At 37.7% G+C, this 17243-nt stretch overlaps 2 protein-coding genes across 2 annotated transcripts; one reads left to right on the top strand and one right to left on the bottom strand.

The window, feature by feature from the left end:
• The first annotated feature begins 3536 nt into the window (after window positions 1-3536).
• clic2 (chloride intracellular channel 2) lies at window positions 3537-10562 on the top strand. The gene is made up of 6 exons (XM_033632540.2): window positions 3537-3810; window positions 5967-6076; window positions 6674-6799; window positions 6913-7013; window positions 8213-8394; window positions 9943-10562. Exons 1-6 carry the CDS (start codon window positions 3757-3759, stop codon window positions 10102-10104), a joined length of 735 nt encoding a protein of 244 aa, XP_033488431.1. The 5' UTR covers window positions 3537-3756; the 3' UTR covers window positions 10105-10562.
• Window positions 10563-10712: 150 nt separating this feature from the next.
• On the bottom strand, window positions 10713-14266 carry urp1 (urotensin-related peptide 1). Its single transcript, XM_033633765.2, has 5 exons — window positions 14105-14266; window positions 13612-13740; window positions 13489-13529; window positions 12246-12351; window positions 10713-10933 (listed from the first exon to the last, which is right to left on the bottom strand). Exons 1-5 carry the CDS (start codon window positions 14205-14207, stop codon window positions 10902-10904), a joined length of 411 nt encoding a protein of 136 aa, XP_033489656.1. The 5' UTR covers window positions 14208-14266; the 3' UTR covers window positions 10713-10901.
• Window positions 14267-17243: the final 2977 nt, after the last annotated feature.

Below are 17243 nucleotides of genomic sequence, written 5' to 3' on the forward strand. Positions count from 1 at the left end.
TTAAACAACTTTCTCTGTCTCCATTATATTTCCTGTGATGATCGAGTGTTATTAATCAGGATTTATTTGGAATTTGAATGTGATGTGTTTGTTAGTCATGGCTCAGAGCCACGTAACAGAGTGCACAGAGCACAGAGCTGTGTATCATCTAGTTTAAATTCCTTGTAATACGTTGCATAATTCTGCCCATGGTGTTGGTCTCATCTCTTTAGGGAAGTCTCAACCACAGCTTGGGGATTTTGTCATAAAATTTCCCTTCCCTCATTTACTGTAAGTGATAGCTTTACGAGAAACACAGATACTGAGCGGAGCCCTCACTCTATAACTCTCTGAGGAATTGTGGTGCATGGGATGAGTTAATAAAGACAGTTTTACTTTTCATTACTAATCACCACTTACAGAAAGTGTTGTACTCAGTGGGAAAAATATGAAATGCCTTTATTTGTAAAGCAGTTTTTTCATACTTTCTTCATGCAAATCAAGTCAACAGTCAAAACTAGCCTCCACCTCTTTCGTTTTAATGCCCACAACACTGAGGGGATTCCCATCATGATAATGAAATACCCCTGAAATATCCCATCTTTGCTCGAAAGAATGGTGACATAACCCAGCTTGACCTTTTCAGTGGGTACAACAGAGTAGAGACTCTATACAATCAGTAGAATATACACTATATGCAGGAATATTCAATATTTTTACATATGTGACAATAGCAATACTACTGTATACAACTATGTATTATCAGTAAAATGTAGCTAAAGGAGGTAAAAATATAACACAGAATTAGTCAACTCAGTGTTATATTGTTATTTAACCTGTTTATTATTATTATTATTATTTCTGAATGAATGAATGAATTCACTTTTAAGCTGCATTTTTTATGTTAAATTTTGAAGCTGGTCAAGGTGAAACTAATTTTAACCATTTCCCTTTTAAGCACTTTCACATTCATCATTTTACAAAGAAAAATGTTGGTTCCTTACCAGTTCTTTGGCATGGGTTGAGATGATATATATCACCACTGCCACACAAAGAACTTTTTTCAGTCCCCTGTATGGTTCTTGAGAGGTCCTCTATTGGTTCTTTCCCAGTAAAGTAAACTAAGCTGTAAACCAGTAGAGAACCCTTAAGCCCTTGTATTGTTCTGTAGAGGTTCTTTACCGGCTCTTTCACCAGTAAAGTAAAGTAAACTATAGCTGAAGAACCAGTAGAGAACTCTTAGCCCCCTGCATGGTTCTTTAGAGGTTCTCTATTGGTGCTTCCCATTGTAAAGTAAAGTAAACTAGGCTGAGGAACCAGTTCAGAACTTTTTCAGCCCCCTGTGTGGTTCGTTAAAGGTTCTGTACTGGTTCTGTCCCCAGTTAAGTAGACTAGACTAAGCTGAAGAACCAGTAGAGAACATTTCAAGCCCCCTGTATGGTTCTCTAGAGGTTCTCAACTGGTTATTTTCCCAGTAAAGTAAAGTAAAGTAAACTATAGCTGTAGAACCAGCAGAGAACTCTTTAAACCCCCTGCATAATTCTTTAGAGGTTCTCTTCTGGTTCTTCAGCTCAGTTTAGTTTACTGGGGGAAGAATAAAAACACTATATTACAATATCCTACAAACTGTGTATTTCCAGAGGATAACACATTAAAAGCAGTGGCTTTCAGCCTTTTTGCCCACACATGCATTGCACATATTGTGCTTCTAAGTAATTATTTAGTCCATGATTCTGAATCTTTTCAGCCATTTTTAGCAAGAAATGATCAATATATATTGAGTAAAAGTGTCATTTAGAGGTATATTTACTTGTCTGTGATATTATCTGGTATCATTCAAGGGCTAACAGGCTCAAAATTATGAGAGCAATACAGTGCTATATGGTCTCTAATGACTGTATCTAGCACTGTTCGACAAAGGTGCTGTGTTGCACCTTTTAAAGATGAGTACCATACACCACAAAAACAGGTTCTCCTATGACAACAAGCCAAAGAACCACTTTAGGGTAGTGTTTAGCACAATTTCTATTTAGAGTGGCGAGTGTGCATGATGCTATTTGAATCACCTTGCAGTAATACTGATACAGTATATTCTTGGTATGAGTATTACTGCAAGCAGTAGCTTAGTCAATAGGGACTTGGGTTGGGAACCGGAGGGTCGCGTGTTTGAGTCCCCGTCCGGACCAAAATATGGAGCGTGGACTGGTGGCTGGAGAGGTGCTAGTTCACCTCCTGGGCACTGCTGAGGTGCCCTTGAGCAAGGCACCGAACCCCCCAACCGCTCAGGGCGCCTGACCAAAGGGCAGCCCCCTCACTCTGAGATCTCTCCACTTTGTGCATGGATAGGTCCTGTTTGTGCGTGTGTGTGTCTTTCAGACCTGTGTGTAATTGACAAGCTAGAGTGAAAACATTGAATTTCCCCTCAGGGATTAATAAAGTAAATAAATAAAGTAAGAAAGAAAGAAAGAAAGAAAGAAAGAAAGGAGATTCAAATAGCATCATGCACACTAATAACAAAAAAATGTGCGTATGTCTGACTCCTTCAGAGGTTTTCTTTTTTAATGTTAGCTTAATGATTTACAGTTGAACATGGGGAGCTTTCACCTTAGATATTACCAAAAAAGAAAAAAAGAATATATTTGACATGATCAAATCAGTATAAATCACACTGTTCTCTGTTTTGATGGTGTACACATTAAGTATAAAAAACAAAGTGAATGGCAGAGAGGACAGTGAATACAGTAGTATAATGAAGCATACAAAAACAAAAAAACTAATGGTATGATTCATATTGTGTTATTAAATAAAAGACATAATTTGTATGTACAAATTAAATAAAAATGACCAGTTATCTAAAATGCACTTAAAGATAGTGCCAAATATAGTTCTTAAATAAATTTTATTTAATAAAAAGTACAATATTTCCTTCTAATGTGTAGTGAATTCAAAGTATAGCATCTACACCAAGTAAAGCACTTACAGAATTTTACTTTCTATCACTGACTTTGTTCTGCTTTCTACTCCTTTATTCAGCTTTCGATAACAATTTAAGAAAACATTATGTGGATATTTTTTTTATGTCAAAAGGCACTGAAGCAAAGAAATTATGTAGACATTTTACTTTGTCATAGCACCAACAATAAACCCATTAAATATTATTAACATTGTAGACACACACCTTTATTTCTGTAGCCAAAACAAACATATACATTATTCAGTTAACCAGATGTGAGACTTTCTGCCTTAAAATGAAATTAGGTGTGTCCTCTGTTTCCCTCTCTCCAGAGTGAGTGCTTTAGCCTTTCAGTGAGAAGTGCTTTTAACTATTATTCCTTTCATATCTCACAGTGTTGGAATGTGAGTGCCCCATATTAATTGTCTGAATTTGTGTGTTTTGAGTCATGCACCGTTATCAGTTCCTGTGTATCGCAATATACAGAGGAACCTATTTTAAGCTCGTAGATTTTGGCTTTGAGTATATAAGAGTGGCTACCCCCGCCCATTTCTCTGGATCCTCCCTCTCCTCTGACTTGTGTGAAGTATGTTCAGGGCGATAGCCTCCAAGGAGCCCTCAGACAAAACACAACCAGCTGGGAGGTGTCACACTTTCTCCTGACATCCACAACTGCACAGACATTTAAAACCACAGCAGCATTTGTACAAGGGAACTGTTGTCAGCCTTCTCTTTTCTACAGCTCTGAGGATTTATTGAGGAGAAGCTTTGACTGGACTTTACAAAGGAAAAAGAAAAAGTGAATTAAACTTTTTTGGGACGACATGGCACTGAGGCAGAACTCTGACAAGGAGCCAAGCATCGAGCTGTTCATCAAGGTCAGTCATTTATTTTCAGTTTCACTAAGAAGAAGTGGAGTGCAACATGTCAGGGAAAGACAAATATACCTCAGAGTGTGTAATGAAATTTCTCCTCATTTACCTGTCTTATATTTTCTATTTAAGAGGGAAAGAAACAGGCAAACAATGGTTCACTTATTAAATTAAAGGGCAGACATCTGCAGTATGTTGATATGTGATCAATCAGAGGTCAACTCTCATCTTGATGGATGCCATCTATAGATACCGTCTGATAAGGACAGAGGGATGTCGTATGCTGTAAAGCCCTGTGAGGCAAATTGTGATTTGTGATATTCTGCTTTATAAATAAAATTGAATTGAATTGAAATTGAAGTGTTTGTAATCCTGCTGAGGGTCTCAGCACTGTTTCTTTATCAGTGAACTCTGGCCACAGACAGACAGTCCGCCTTATCATCACACACCCAGACAGAGTTGAGAACATGCAGGATGACTGGCCCCAAGCCTGATCCAGGCACACCCACTTTACTTGGGCAGGGCAGATGTATTTATGAAGCACATTACATACTCAGAGGTGCTTTAAATTAAGTTTGAAGAACAATTCAAAGTTAAAACTACGCAGTTAGAAGTTAAAACTATGATTTTTTTTAAAAAAAAAAAGCAAAATAAGAAAAGATAAAATAATAAATGAATAATATAATTTGAAATTGTAATACTAATACAGTGATAATATTGCTATGAGTTTTAAAAACATTTAGTTGAAAGCGCTTGTGAACAATAAGGTTTTCAAATAGGATAAAGTCCAATTGTTGTGGCATTTTTCCTGACACCCTCAGGCAGTTGGTTCAATTGCTGTGCTGCATTATGACCTCTTGCACATTTAGATCCTCTATATCGAGAAATCATACAAATAGATAGTAGTTTTTCGCTTTTCTCACCTCAGATTGTTTTTTAATATTCAAGCGTTCTCTTCATTCTCATGGTGCTACCTTTACACAGATGTGTTTTTGTTAAAGGCATCCATGCAGAGACACTGTGTCTTCTGTTGTATGAAACAAGGTCAAGTGAAGTTCACAAACAATTCAAGACAGCACAATATGTGATAGACATGTCAATGTGTAGATAAAACATTCAAAATTCAGTCCCTTAAAGGAATAGTGCAACATTTTGGGAAATATATTTGCTCTCTTGCCACACTCATGTCTGTATGTTAAATTCAAAGCTACGCCCAGGAGACGTTAGCTTAGCTTAGCATAATGACTGGCAACAAGGGGAAACAGCTAACCTGCCTCTGTCCAAAGTCACACCGTGATTCATTTGTGTAATCTGCACAAAAAAAACAAGGTTTGAAAATGAGAAGTTGTGGTTTTACAGGGGGGTTACACCTCCTCTGGATGCAATGTGAACAAGCGAGCAGGCAGATTGTTTCAGTGTTTCCCCAATGAAGATGTCCTAAGGTGCTCAGTGCATACAGAGAACAGGCTAAGTGACATGTTGCTGGTTTGAAACATTGCTTTGGCGAAGCTTTGCACACCTTCAGCCTATTTAGTCCTCCAATGGCTCCGTGAATGTTGCGCTCATACTATATCTGGACACTTTTTCGTGGTCCCTCCCTGTATGTTAGGAAGCAGTGTTATGTGCTGGGTTATTGCTCAGTAAGGCAGAGACAAAACACCAAGAGGTCACCGCTTCCAGCCAAGAAACAATCCTGCTAGTAAACCCTCATAAGACAGTAAATCTTCAATTTTACTCTTCTGTTTTTGGATTAAACAGACAATATGTCATGTGTTATGTATTGAGCTGTACTTTGGATGGATCCAGCAAAGCCAGAGTCTTTATGCTAAGCTAAGCTAACTGGCTGCTGGTTCTGCTCATGTTTCCCATTGTAAGTGAGAACGATATCAATCTTCTCATCTATCTCCTCCCAAGCACGTAAATAGTTTCCCAAAATGTCAAACTATTCCTTTGACATCAAGAAGGAGGAAAGCAAATTTTAGCATCTGTTGTTTTCTGCTGCAACACAATGCCTGCTTTTCCCTCCGTGGAGGAAACTGCCCAGACACGCCTGTCACTTCCAAAATCAAGAGAAGAGAAGTTGTGATTGCTTCATTGTGCTGAAAGAGGACATTGGTGGCTCATGTGGTCATAAAATAAAGTTTCCTTTCTGTGTTTTTCAGGCTGGACATGACGGAGAGAACGTGGGGAACTGTCCGTTCTGTCAGAGGCTCTTCATGGTTTTGTGGCTGAAAGGAGTCAAGTTTACAGTGACCACTGTTGATATGAGGAAGTAAGCACCACCCCCTCCCCCACCCCCACCCTGCTCTGGTGAAAACACTTCCTGAGCATCTGGTCATGGGGACTTTCACACAGAGGTCTATTAAGAAGCTAAAGAGGGAGAAATTGAGAGTAACTCAAAACCATTTCTCACTTATCAATAGGTGTGTTGCTCACTCGGGCTGACGGAGGTTAGAAGGAGGAGCCCGTTAAAGCCAAAGTATACAAAGAGCTCTGTGTCACTGTCAAACAAACACCTTCTTTAATTGTGGCTTTATTGTGCGAATTTCTCAGGGTCATTACCGGTGAGCAAATAAGATCAGGAAACTTTGAAAGGATGCTGATAATTGAATGATTCACGAACACACAAACACGCAGCGGGCCTCTTACAGCCACTCCCAGCGCTGTGTGTTTTTGTAACTAAACCAACAGCCAATGTTGAAATCATTAATCCACAGAGCCACATTTGGTTCTGACAGCCTCGATAACCACCGCGCTCTCACTTTTGACGTGTTTGATAACAGCCTGATTGAATGAACTGAGTGAATACATCTATAAGTCAGATGTCTCCCCCCTCACCATCCTCCTTCATCTTCATCTTTCTCTACAGGAAGCCAGCTGAGCTCAAAGACCTGGCCCCCGGAACCAACCCTCCTTTCCTCCTCTATAACGGCACCCTCAAAACAGACTTCATCAAAATCGAGGAGTTTCTTGAGCAAACACTGGCCCCGCCCAGGTACTGTCACGCTTAGTCTTTACACAAATATTAATCAAGTGTGATTTCAGTGGTGGCTTACTCTAATCAAACAAGTTTACTCCCTGGCTGCTCCTTGCTCCTCTCCCCTCCAGGTATCCTCATCTCAGCCCGCTGAACAAAGAGTCCTTTGATGTGGGCGCTGACATTTTTGCAAAGTTCTCTGCTTTCATCAAGAACAGCCCGAATAACGCCTGTAAGCTGTGATTCATTAAACACACAACAGCACATAATGTTCTCAGTTATTCTTATTTATGGATGTGAGATAAAATGCTACTAGGGGCTTTACCTCAGCATTTCCATTCCACTTTCTACTTCTAAGTACATAGAGGTTATTCAAGTACTCTAGTTAAGTAGAATTTTGAGGTACTTGATACTTGACATACTTGAGTATTTCAATTTAAGACTACTTAATACTTTTACTTCACTACATTTCAGGGAAATATTGTACTTTTACTCTATTACATTTATTTGACAGCCACAGTTACTGGTTCCCAATAAAATTAGAGATTTTATTCACAAAATACATGACCAGCCTCTAAAATGTGATTATTTTCTTTCAGTCTAAACTCCCCAACAGTATATTAAAAATGAGCTCAACCTCATCCAACTAACATTTCAATACTTACATGTTAATACATCAGCTATAATAATCAAATAATGTGATATTACGATACGATACGATGCGATACGATGCGATGCAATACGATACGAAATGATGCCATATACTTTTTTGTCCCCCAAGGGAAATTTGTCTTGGTCTCAGGAGCTGCACAAGTTTTGCTGCCTTACAATAATAGTCCAGATGAAATAAAAAGCATACACCATTAAAAAGAAACATAAAAATACATACTACACATAACATTATTGCACATCAGCCACTCATTATAATAGAAACCCTATAATTGGGGCTATTCTGCACAATAAGTACTTATATTTTCCTGATAATACTGCTGTACTTTTACTTAAAAAAAACATTTCAATCCAATAATTTTACTTGTAACAGAGTTAATATACAGAGTGGAGTTTTTGATACTTTTACTTAAGTAAAAAAATCTGAACACTTATTGCACCACTGATAAAAAGTTAAAGTACTTATTATCCAGAAAAAATGGCACCATATTTTATTATCTGTGTCAATTCTGTTGAAGTGAAGCTAATTTATACTTATACAGATTAATGTTTACAATATTTCCTTCTTAAATGTTACTGAGTAGATGTATAAAGTTGCATAAAATTGAAGCACTCACATAAAGTACAAGTACCTTCGAACTGTACTTGAATACAATACTTACGTAAACGTATATTTTACCTGCATGTAGTTGCATTACACTACACACAGTTCAGGACAAAAGCACGACACATCTCTCATAGCTGTGTTTCTGACCCCTCCAGTTCACCAGAAAAACCTGCTGCGGGAGTTCAAGCGTCTGGACAACTACCTGATCTCGCCCCTCCCCGAGGAGGTCGACCACAACTCCAGAGAAACCATCACCGTCTCCAAGAGGAAGTACCTGGACGGAGACCGCCTCACCTTAGCTGACTGCAACCTGCTTCCCAAACTGCACGTTATCAGGGTGAGACTTCAGCTGTGGTTTTATTCTGGGGTAATCTTTGGTATAGTGTCGAGTGTTTTTGTTTTTTGCTTGGATGTTTAGTGTCTGGAGACAGAGGTGCTCTGAGGTACTCGACATTTGACATAATTGAGTATTTCCATGTTATTCTACATAATACTCGTGTTTCACTGCATTGCAGAGGGAATTGTACTTTTTACTACTAGTTATTTAGCTGCTATAGTTACATGCTGTTTTTCATATTTAGATCTTTAGATTTTACATTAAAAAACATGATAAGCTTATAAAATACAATGCATCATTTTTTTGTGATTTAAATTTTTATTGTGTTTTCTTTTTATAGGATATACATTTTACATTTAATGCAGCAATGCATAGATTTCAGTTATGTTGCTACCCATTGAAATAATATTATGAAAACCGAGAAATTAAAAAAAAATAAATAAAAAAAAATGACAAAACACGGGCGGGAAAAAAAGAGCAGATAACAAAAATGTACTACAACTAATAAGAACAAAAATAAATAAATAAATTAATTAATTAATTAAAAAAACAGGTTAGTGCTGAGTTGTGCAGAGTACATAATAAATTAGTTCGCAGCAATATCATGCATGTATACATTTTAAAAGTTTACACCATAGAATATACAATTCATTATTAATGAGCTCATAAATACAATGCATCATTAAAGACTAACCAACCTTTTTGGCTCGTGACTCCTTGGTTTGGGTCCCCCTGTTACATTGCAGATGTCTATGAGTTGTTAATAGCTCCACCACAGAGAGATTTCCCCTCTGAGCTTCTCAAATGGTTTCATTTAAATAACAGTTTAAGGCCCAAAGAGACAAAAATTCTGCAATATTTCACAAAAAGTTCAAAAGATAAAAATAAATGTTTGTATCAGACCTTTGTTTTGTCTTCCCTCTCCCATTCATCCTCTCATGACCACTCAGGTTTATCTTGTGACTCTGTGGAGGGGACCGTCTCTTGGTTGGAAACCACTACACTAAACTAACAAACTTTAGATATTATAAAGTAGTTAAAAGTAGCCTGACCTCGACCAGCTACAACAGTAAAATGCTGCTTACACACTGATGCATCACCATTAACAATGTACCAATGTAATTTATAGTAATTTATCAGTCATGGGGCCCAGTTTTCTGCATAGTTAATTATTTTATATTTAATACTTAAAGCACATTTTGCTGATGATACTTGCATACGTTTACTTCCAGGGGTATTTTTACAGTTTACTTGAGTATTTCAGTGCCGAACTACTTCATATGTTTACTCAACTATGTTTGAGAGAAATCTTGTATTTGTTTGAATCCACTACATTTGTCTGACAGTCATAGTTACTTAACAGTTTAGGATTTTAAAAACCTATAATGACCATTAAAAGTAATGCATTCTGGTAAAGTACATAAAACAGTATAACACAGAGTATTTCTACATCATATTTACTTCAGTAAATGATCTGAATACTTCTTCCATCTCTGATTTTCATGTACCTGATGTGCTAATTTTGATCTTCCTTTCCATTTATTTCAGGTTGCTGCCAAAAAGTACTGTGACTTTGACATCCCTGCTGAGTTCACAGGCGTGTGGCGATACCTTCAAAACGCCTACGAGAGAGAAGAGTTCAAACAGACGTGTCCGGCCGACATTGAAATCGAGAAGGCTTACTTCACCGTGGCCAACCAGAGGAAATAAAACCTCTGATCCTCTGTAACGAATGTCCTGTTTTCACTCATCATGCATGTGGAGCTGGTGATCTGTAGAGGGTGCTACAACCTACAAGAATAAACCAAGGCGATGAATCAGACACTATTCACCTTAAAAAACCTTCACCTGTTGTAGCTGTGAGATAGTAGGACACACTGAAGCAAATGTTTTATTGGTTGTTTGTATTGACTGTTTATAGTTCCATACTCACTCAGACTGATGGTATATTTATGCCACGATGAAAAGGCCAAATGTGCAATTGACTGTAGATGTTTTTGTTTATAGTGTAAATAAATATTTTTCCATGCTTTTTACGATCAAAACACCCTCATTAATAAACATATGATTGTGTAAGTGTGAGCAGCAGCTGCAGAAACCTTCACAAACAGTTCATGTTATTGACTCACTGTCACACTAATAATAAAACATATCAAGTTAATTTGTCATAATCCTGATTCTTGTGTGGTGTGTGTGTGTGTGTGTGTGTGTGTGTGTGTGTTGACTACTACTGCTCCTTTATTTAGGTCTCAAACTGTAAATATTATAAACATCTATCAGTATCACAAGTATCACAACCAAGACCAGGTCACATAAAAGGCATTTCTGATAGTCAAGTTTATTTTCAGCCACAAAAAAAGACAGTTTTACAGCTTCAAAAATATATCTTCTGTCAATCCAGTAAAGACCATGAATATTCTGTTTGATGGGAAACAAAAATGACGATGGAGAGTGGAGACGTTTCCAACCAGGCCAAATCACACCAGACGTCCTGCAGCTGCTGGGCTCTAGTTGGTGACACAGTATTTCCAGAAACATGCTGACAGGGTATCAGAGAGCAGATATTAAAACACTTTAAGACATTTGACACGCTACCTGAAATTCTTACAGTTATAACACTTAATATTTATTCTAACCAAATACCATGTATTGTCAAAATGTTTCTCCATATAACAATTTTACTACTGGTGCTTTTGTATATTACATATATTCTAATATTAAAGGGTTCTTCTTGTAAAGTCTTGTCTAATCCGGATCGAGGATCAAAGGAAAGAGTGTTATATGTAGTACATCCAGCTGGCCACCAACGTTGTTACACGTTAGTATTTGGTTAAATTTAAGTTGTGACATCAGGTGACCAAAATTCAACGTAAGGACATCATCTAATGTCAACATCAATTTTTCGTAGAATACTGGCAACAGATGATGTTACTATTCTGTTGGTTCTAAGTTGTGTCGTTAAATAACCAACAACTTCCAAATGTTTAATGAGAATGTCATCATGACCTAGAATAATGTGACGTATGGAGAACAAAACCCAACGTCTGCTAGACATTATCATGTTAACGTCCACACAACATGAAGTTCTATCGTTGTTAGACATTTAAAATATCGACAATTCAATTGTCATTCAACCAAAATTTAACGTGTGTCTGATGTATACAATATAATAATAGAATATAATAACAGACAGGAGGTCTGCGTCACCACAACGTGTAGTTACATTTCTGGGGATGTACATGTCAGGCTACGGCGTAGGCTCTATGTCGATGCAGACTCTATGCCGTAGGTACAGCACTGATTCGACGCAGAAGTAAAAAATCCCGCTTAAGGGTCCAACATCTTTCTGACGTCATCACTAACTGGGCAGGTTGTAAAGTCCTTTTAAAAAATGTTGATTTTTGGGCTTTATAAATAAAATAAATTTCACCAGACAACATGTTGTCATATTTTTTAATTCAGTATTTTTTCCACTAAATAAACTTTACTACATTTGATATCACATTTATTACATCTGTGATGCGATTAAGGAAAACAAATGCAGACTTTTCTGAGCCTTTAAAATAAGGTGCTGTTTACATTCACATCAGTGAGGCTAGTAACAGTGCTTCTATATCTACTTTAGTACAATATAATGGTTTCAGTGTACTTCTACTTTAGTTGATACGCTGGTGCTGCATTAGCACAAGCCTTAGTTAAACATTCTTCTGATGAGATCAACGCATTAAATAACGTCAGCTCAAAGACCGTGTCAGGTTTTTTATATGATGTCAGCTCAGGATTAAACGCTCGGAGCTGTCGTCACAGACCGTGTATAAAGAGCAGGTGTGGCGTGTCCCTGATAGACTCACCTCTTTTGTTTGTTTTTGGCAAGTTCTGCTCTGATCTGAGAAAACCCTGAGAGCGAAGCTTGTCAGCCGCTGCCAGCTTCAAGACAGCTTCTCTAAGGTCCTCAACCTAAAAACAAGAAGGAAACACGATAAAGATGGTGTGTTGTAGCTACACACTCATCTATGGTACACTACAGCCACATCTCTAAATGGATCATTGGTTTCTAGTGGATTTTAGGGCATTACTTTCAAATCCACAGGCGTAGATTTCAGGGGGAGGCAGGGGACACATTCCCCTCAATAAATAGATCATGTGCATTTGTCCCACACAATAAAAACTGACCTTTATTTGATGACATTAAAGACATGTCCACCTTTGACTGATGCAGGAAAGGCACAAATTGGTGCATAAAATTCATAGACTGTATAATCAAATGTAGCCAACATGCTGTCATCCATTGATCTTTTGGAGCCTTGAGTTTGGTATTTTCGCTGTCACCATCTTGGCTTTTTGGAGCCATGAGTTACTATATTTGGACAAGAGGATGGAGCTGTTGAGGAGCGAGGGGTGTTTCTGACTGAGACTGAGGACACTATTGGCAGGCAGCCTGTCTCTAAAAGCAGGCACGCCCCTAATAACGCGTAGCTTTACACCTTAATAAAATTTTAACAGATGACTTGTATAAAAATTCTCCCACCATACAATTGTCACGAACAGGAAAATTAGCTATACAAAAGGAAACCGCTTTTTGTACCAGGCTGTAAACATGTTTATTTCCGCTGTAAAGTCTGGCATTTTAACATGGAGGTCTATGGGGACCGCCTCACTTTTGGAGTCATTCGAGGAACTGCTTCTGGCAATGCAGGAAATTAAATCCTTAAATTTTCCTAGGGGAGGCCTACTAACCTCCTCTATTTCATATGTACCTCCCTCAATGCAGAAACAAAATCTACACCCCTGTTTAAAGCCCTCTGTGGTCTGATTCCTGCATTCATTTGTGAGCCTCTGTGCCTGAATGTACCTGATCTCAATCTCAGATCCTGCAATAAAACTATGTAACCCCCCCACCTCAAAAATATTAAGTTAACTGTCAGTGAGGAGTATAGAAACCAGAAAATATTCACCTTTAAAAAGCTGGAATCAGAGAATTTTGTCTTTTTCTAAATTATTCAAACTGATGAACTGATTTTCAAATTAATTGATGATTCATTTCATAGTTGACAAGTACTTGATAAATCAATTAGTGGCTGCGGTTCTACTTACCGTGTTTGCTAACTTATCTTGTTGTGCTGAATCTTTAGCGCCTTAAAAAACACAGACGGAGAAAAATCAATATATTGACCATTTGTGATTGATTAATCTGCATGATATTTGTATTATTTTTACCTCTACTCCAGGACTCTCTCCCTCCATTGTGCTGCATCAGTAGAGGATACAGATCATTCACCTCTCTCTGCTCCCCTTCAGCAGCGTTGGGTCCATCCTCTACCTCTGACACTAATTTTTGAATGAAATCTGTTGAGATAAAACAATCATCATCCTCTCATCATCAACCTCTCATTGTGAAGAACCCTGCAGTGTACGCAGAATAACTTATTTTAACTATATCTTGAAAAACAAAACCTAGAAAAGGATAAATATTTTATCAAAGTTAAGATAGAACTTAACTTACTTAAGGACATTAATGAATAATATGAACAGAGTTTGGTTGAGTCATCATTGAGGTGTGAGCACTAACAACTGAGCTCATGTCTCACACAAATGCAGTAAAACAGATGGGTGGAGTAAATTGTGTTGATCAAGTCAAAAGGTCAAATTTAAAACGCCAAACTCACCTTTTCCAGTAAAATTAAAGAAGTCAACATGAACAGAGTCTTACCTGCCTGTGGCTCCAGGTTGGTGTCAGAGTACAGAGGTAGAGCATGTGTCCGTCTTGCAGAACAAATCACAGCTACGAGGTAAAACAGAGCTACAGACAGCATGGTGCCTCTATCTTTAGATGGACAGATCTGGACTATAACTCTGCCCAGCAAAGAACTTCACTTATATATCCTCCATGGCCATCCATCACAACCTGATCAATACATTATCATCACACCCAGTCTCCTCCTTAATGGTTTTGACACGATGGATCAGGCGTCATAGACACAATTTAGGGGACTCTGTCAATTGAGCTGGAGCCTATCTGTGCTTGTACAGAGAGGCCTAACAAATGTTTACTCTGTGGTAGTAATCAGTGTCTGTCCAGCAGAGCGGTGATGGTTTATGTCTGACACCATTTCTGTGTGATGGCCTGTTCAAACGTATCATTGCTCATGTCTCAGGTACACAGCTGGTGGAGCTATGTCACCACAGGTTTCTACGTCATTTTGTGTTGAATGACTAACATTTCTGAAGCGTTTAATCATGACTGTCTGATGATACAAACAGGTCAGCGGTTTAAACAAATAGTTGAATGCTTTGTTCTTGTGCATAATAATCCAGAATGGACAATGAACCTTCTCTAAACAATTTTTGCACAATTTTGTTTTCAACATGTTGATCATAGCACAGATGCTGATTTGTATTTTATTTATTTTACACTGCCACTCTCTCATATATAAGTTACATTTTACACATAAGCCAAAATAAATCCACAATTCTCACATAAAGCAAAATTCAAGTGAAAACAAAGATTCAGAAGTTCATTTGTCAACTACTCTTGAGTGCTCTCCTACCTTTTCTGCTTGATTTGTCTCTGATATTGGATATGTCTGTACTTCCTTAATACTCTGAATATTGTATATTATTAAACGCTTTTACGTTTTGTGTTTTGTGTTGTCATCTTCCTCCTAATACAGGGGTTGGCAACCTTTACTATCAAAAGAGCCATTTTGGCAAAAAAAAAAAAAAAAAAAAGAATCTGCCTGGAGCCGAAAAACATATGTAGGCCTCATTATAAGGTAACACAGCCTTTTAAATTGAATTCAGCCAATCAACATTACTAATAGATCTATACGAGCATTCATCAATATGTTTTAGCACAAGGTGGCCATTCTGCAGTGGGATATTTTTAAATTATTTGGTACTTTTACTTTGCAGTGTTGCCAATGAAAGAAAAAAAATGTTTTCACGCACTATTATATTCTCTATTTTCCGCTGATACTTTTCCCTTTTTGGATTTGGAATACATAGTTAGCCCAGCTAGGGAGACTCAAGACTACTGTAGCCAACACCAGTGGTGTTTTAAGAGAAAAAGGCGCCAGGCCACAGACGAATAACGCACACAAATCGGCATATAGGCTACACATTTTTACAGTTGAAGAATGTAAGAATCACTTTAGGCCTACAACAATAAATGAAAATTAAAATGTTGACAAAAACATAACGGTTATTCATTTCCATACAATTTTCTGTCAAGGCCACTAGGGAGCCACTGGAGAGGGACTAAAGAGACATGTGGTTGTGGAACTGCAGGTTGCCTATGCTTACTGTATAGTATGGATTAAAAAGCCAAACCTGGTATGTATGGGTTAGGGGGAAGATGTTGGAGGGATGGGTAAAGGGATAAATGGAAAAAAATGTTAAAATGTGAAAATTACATTGCTCCTGTACACATACTCCATTTTGCATTTGTCTTAAATTAAAAAAAAAAAAAAAAAAAATCTGAAAGAACAGTTTGAAAATTAGGAGTGTCACTTTAAGAGGCTGAGTTGCTTTGAGCTAAATGCTAACTCATTTTAATTTAGCACAGGGGTCTTCAAAGTTTTCCAGACCAAAGACCCCTTGGCTAAAACAGAGATGGAGCAGAGACCCCCTACTTTATATACTGTTTAAAAGTAGCACTTGAAATAATTCTTTGAATAATTTCTTGGGGTCTTCTCTTGCTTGTGCTTACCTGTAGCTGCTAATACAGCAGCAATTGTAGCATGGCTAGGTGTGGTAGCCTCACCCTCTCCTGTAGTTTCGCTTGTAGTTTCTGAGGTGGACCGTATGTCAGAGTCTCTTGTTCATAAAGCTATAAAACAATCCATAGTGGCTCACAAGAATATTTGTACATTTGGAATAATACTACTAACTGGCCAAAATATATTAATAATACATGACTGTTAGCTTAATAGTTCACCTTGCTGTTATGGAAGGCTGACCCACAGTGATTTAGCAGCTAACTTGATGGCACAAGGATTCATGGGTAGCAGTTAGTCATTAATGCTGTGTGTGCTGTATTTTTTTTTTTCAGTGAACAGGCCGATTTATCTTTGCTAATATATTTGATTCATTTCACTTTTGAAAAAAAAAAGAAGTAAGACTTAAATTAACAAACAATAACTTTATGGGTCCCCTGCAGTAACTCTGAGGAACCCCCAGCAAGCTAAAGTAAGTGCTAATTAGCACTAATGTTACACAGGAACTACCATTAAGTCCATTAAGGAATGTCATTTTATCAATCACAGTTCCCTCGTTTCAAAGTCAATGGGTTTTTGGTTAGATGCCTGAGATAAGGTCTGTGATTAACACAAGCTTAAAAGACTTCCACGTTTTGTCCTACAACATAAAATACATCAGTAAATACCCCACTCCTGAACTCTGAAACTTCTATATGTCTTAGAAAAGGTGGTTGCTAATAAGTGGCAAAATGAGACTACAGAATGTCATCTTGCCACACCGCACCGAACACCAATGTCATGCAGTGTAGTTTGTTTATAGCCTCACAATAGCTTTTTACTTGTGGTGACTGCATTTAGGCTTCAATAATCACCAAAGTGGTGTCCATATTATCTTGCTGAACAAAAAATTTAAATATCATACACATTTGTTTGCCACTTATTTTCGGCAATAGGCCTAAGCCAAAATCCAATGGAAAAAATCCCATAGGCTTTTTGACGAAGGAACCAGTGTGATGCTAAATTCTGCGTCAGCCTATGGAAAAACATCATCCGGCACTCTATTTAGTCAATTATTCGTCACAAAAATATTGTACAAATAAAAGTTTTGACCTGATGATTGAGCTGAATGAAAAGTTAAGGTTTACCAAGATT

The sequence above is a fragment of the Epinephelus lanceolatus genome, chromosome 7 (genome assembly GCF_041903045.1).
Source record: "Epinephelus lanceolatus isolate andai-2023 chromosome 7, ASM4190304v1, whole genome shotgun sequence".
NCBI lineage: Eukaryota > Metazoa > Chordata > Actinopteri > Perciformes > Serranidae > Epinephelus > Epinephelus lanceolatus.

What these genes read in the sequence shown, in the direction of transcription:
- clic2 (XM_033632540.2), top strand. Translation starts at nt 3,757, where the DNA reads ATGGCACTGAGGCAGAACTCTGACAAGGAGCCAAGCATCGAGCTGTTC. An exon ending in GCATCGAGCTGTTCATCAAG is followed by an intron (nt 3,811 to 5,966) that starts GTCAGTCATTTA and finishes TGTGTTTTTCAG; the next exon opens with GCTGGACATGACGGAGAGAA. An exon ending in ACCACTGTTGATATGAGGAA is followed by an intron (nt 6,077 to 6,673) that starts GTAAGCACCACC and finishes CTTTCTCTACAG; the next exon opens with GAAGCCAGCTGAGCTCAAAG.
- urp1 (XM_033633765.2), bottom strand. Translation starts at nt 14,207, where the DNA reads ATGCTGTCTGTAGCTCTGTTTTACCTCGTAGCTGTGATTTGTTCTGCA. An exon ending in AAGATAAGTTAGCAAACACG is followed by an intron (nt 12,352 to 13,488) that starts GTAAGTAGAACC and finishes TCTTGTTTTTAG; the next exon opens with GTTGAGGACCTTAGAGAAGC. An exon ending in GCCAAAAACAAACAAAAGAG is followed by an intron (nt 10,934 to 12,245) that starts GTGAGTCTATCA and finishes ATACCCTGTCAG; the next exon opens with CATGTTTCTGGAAATACTGT.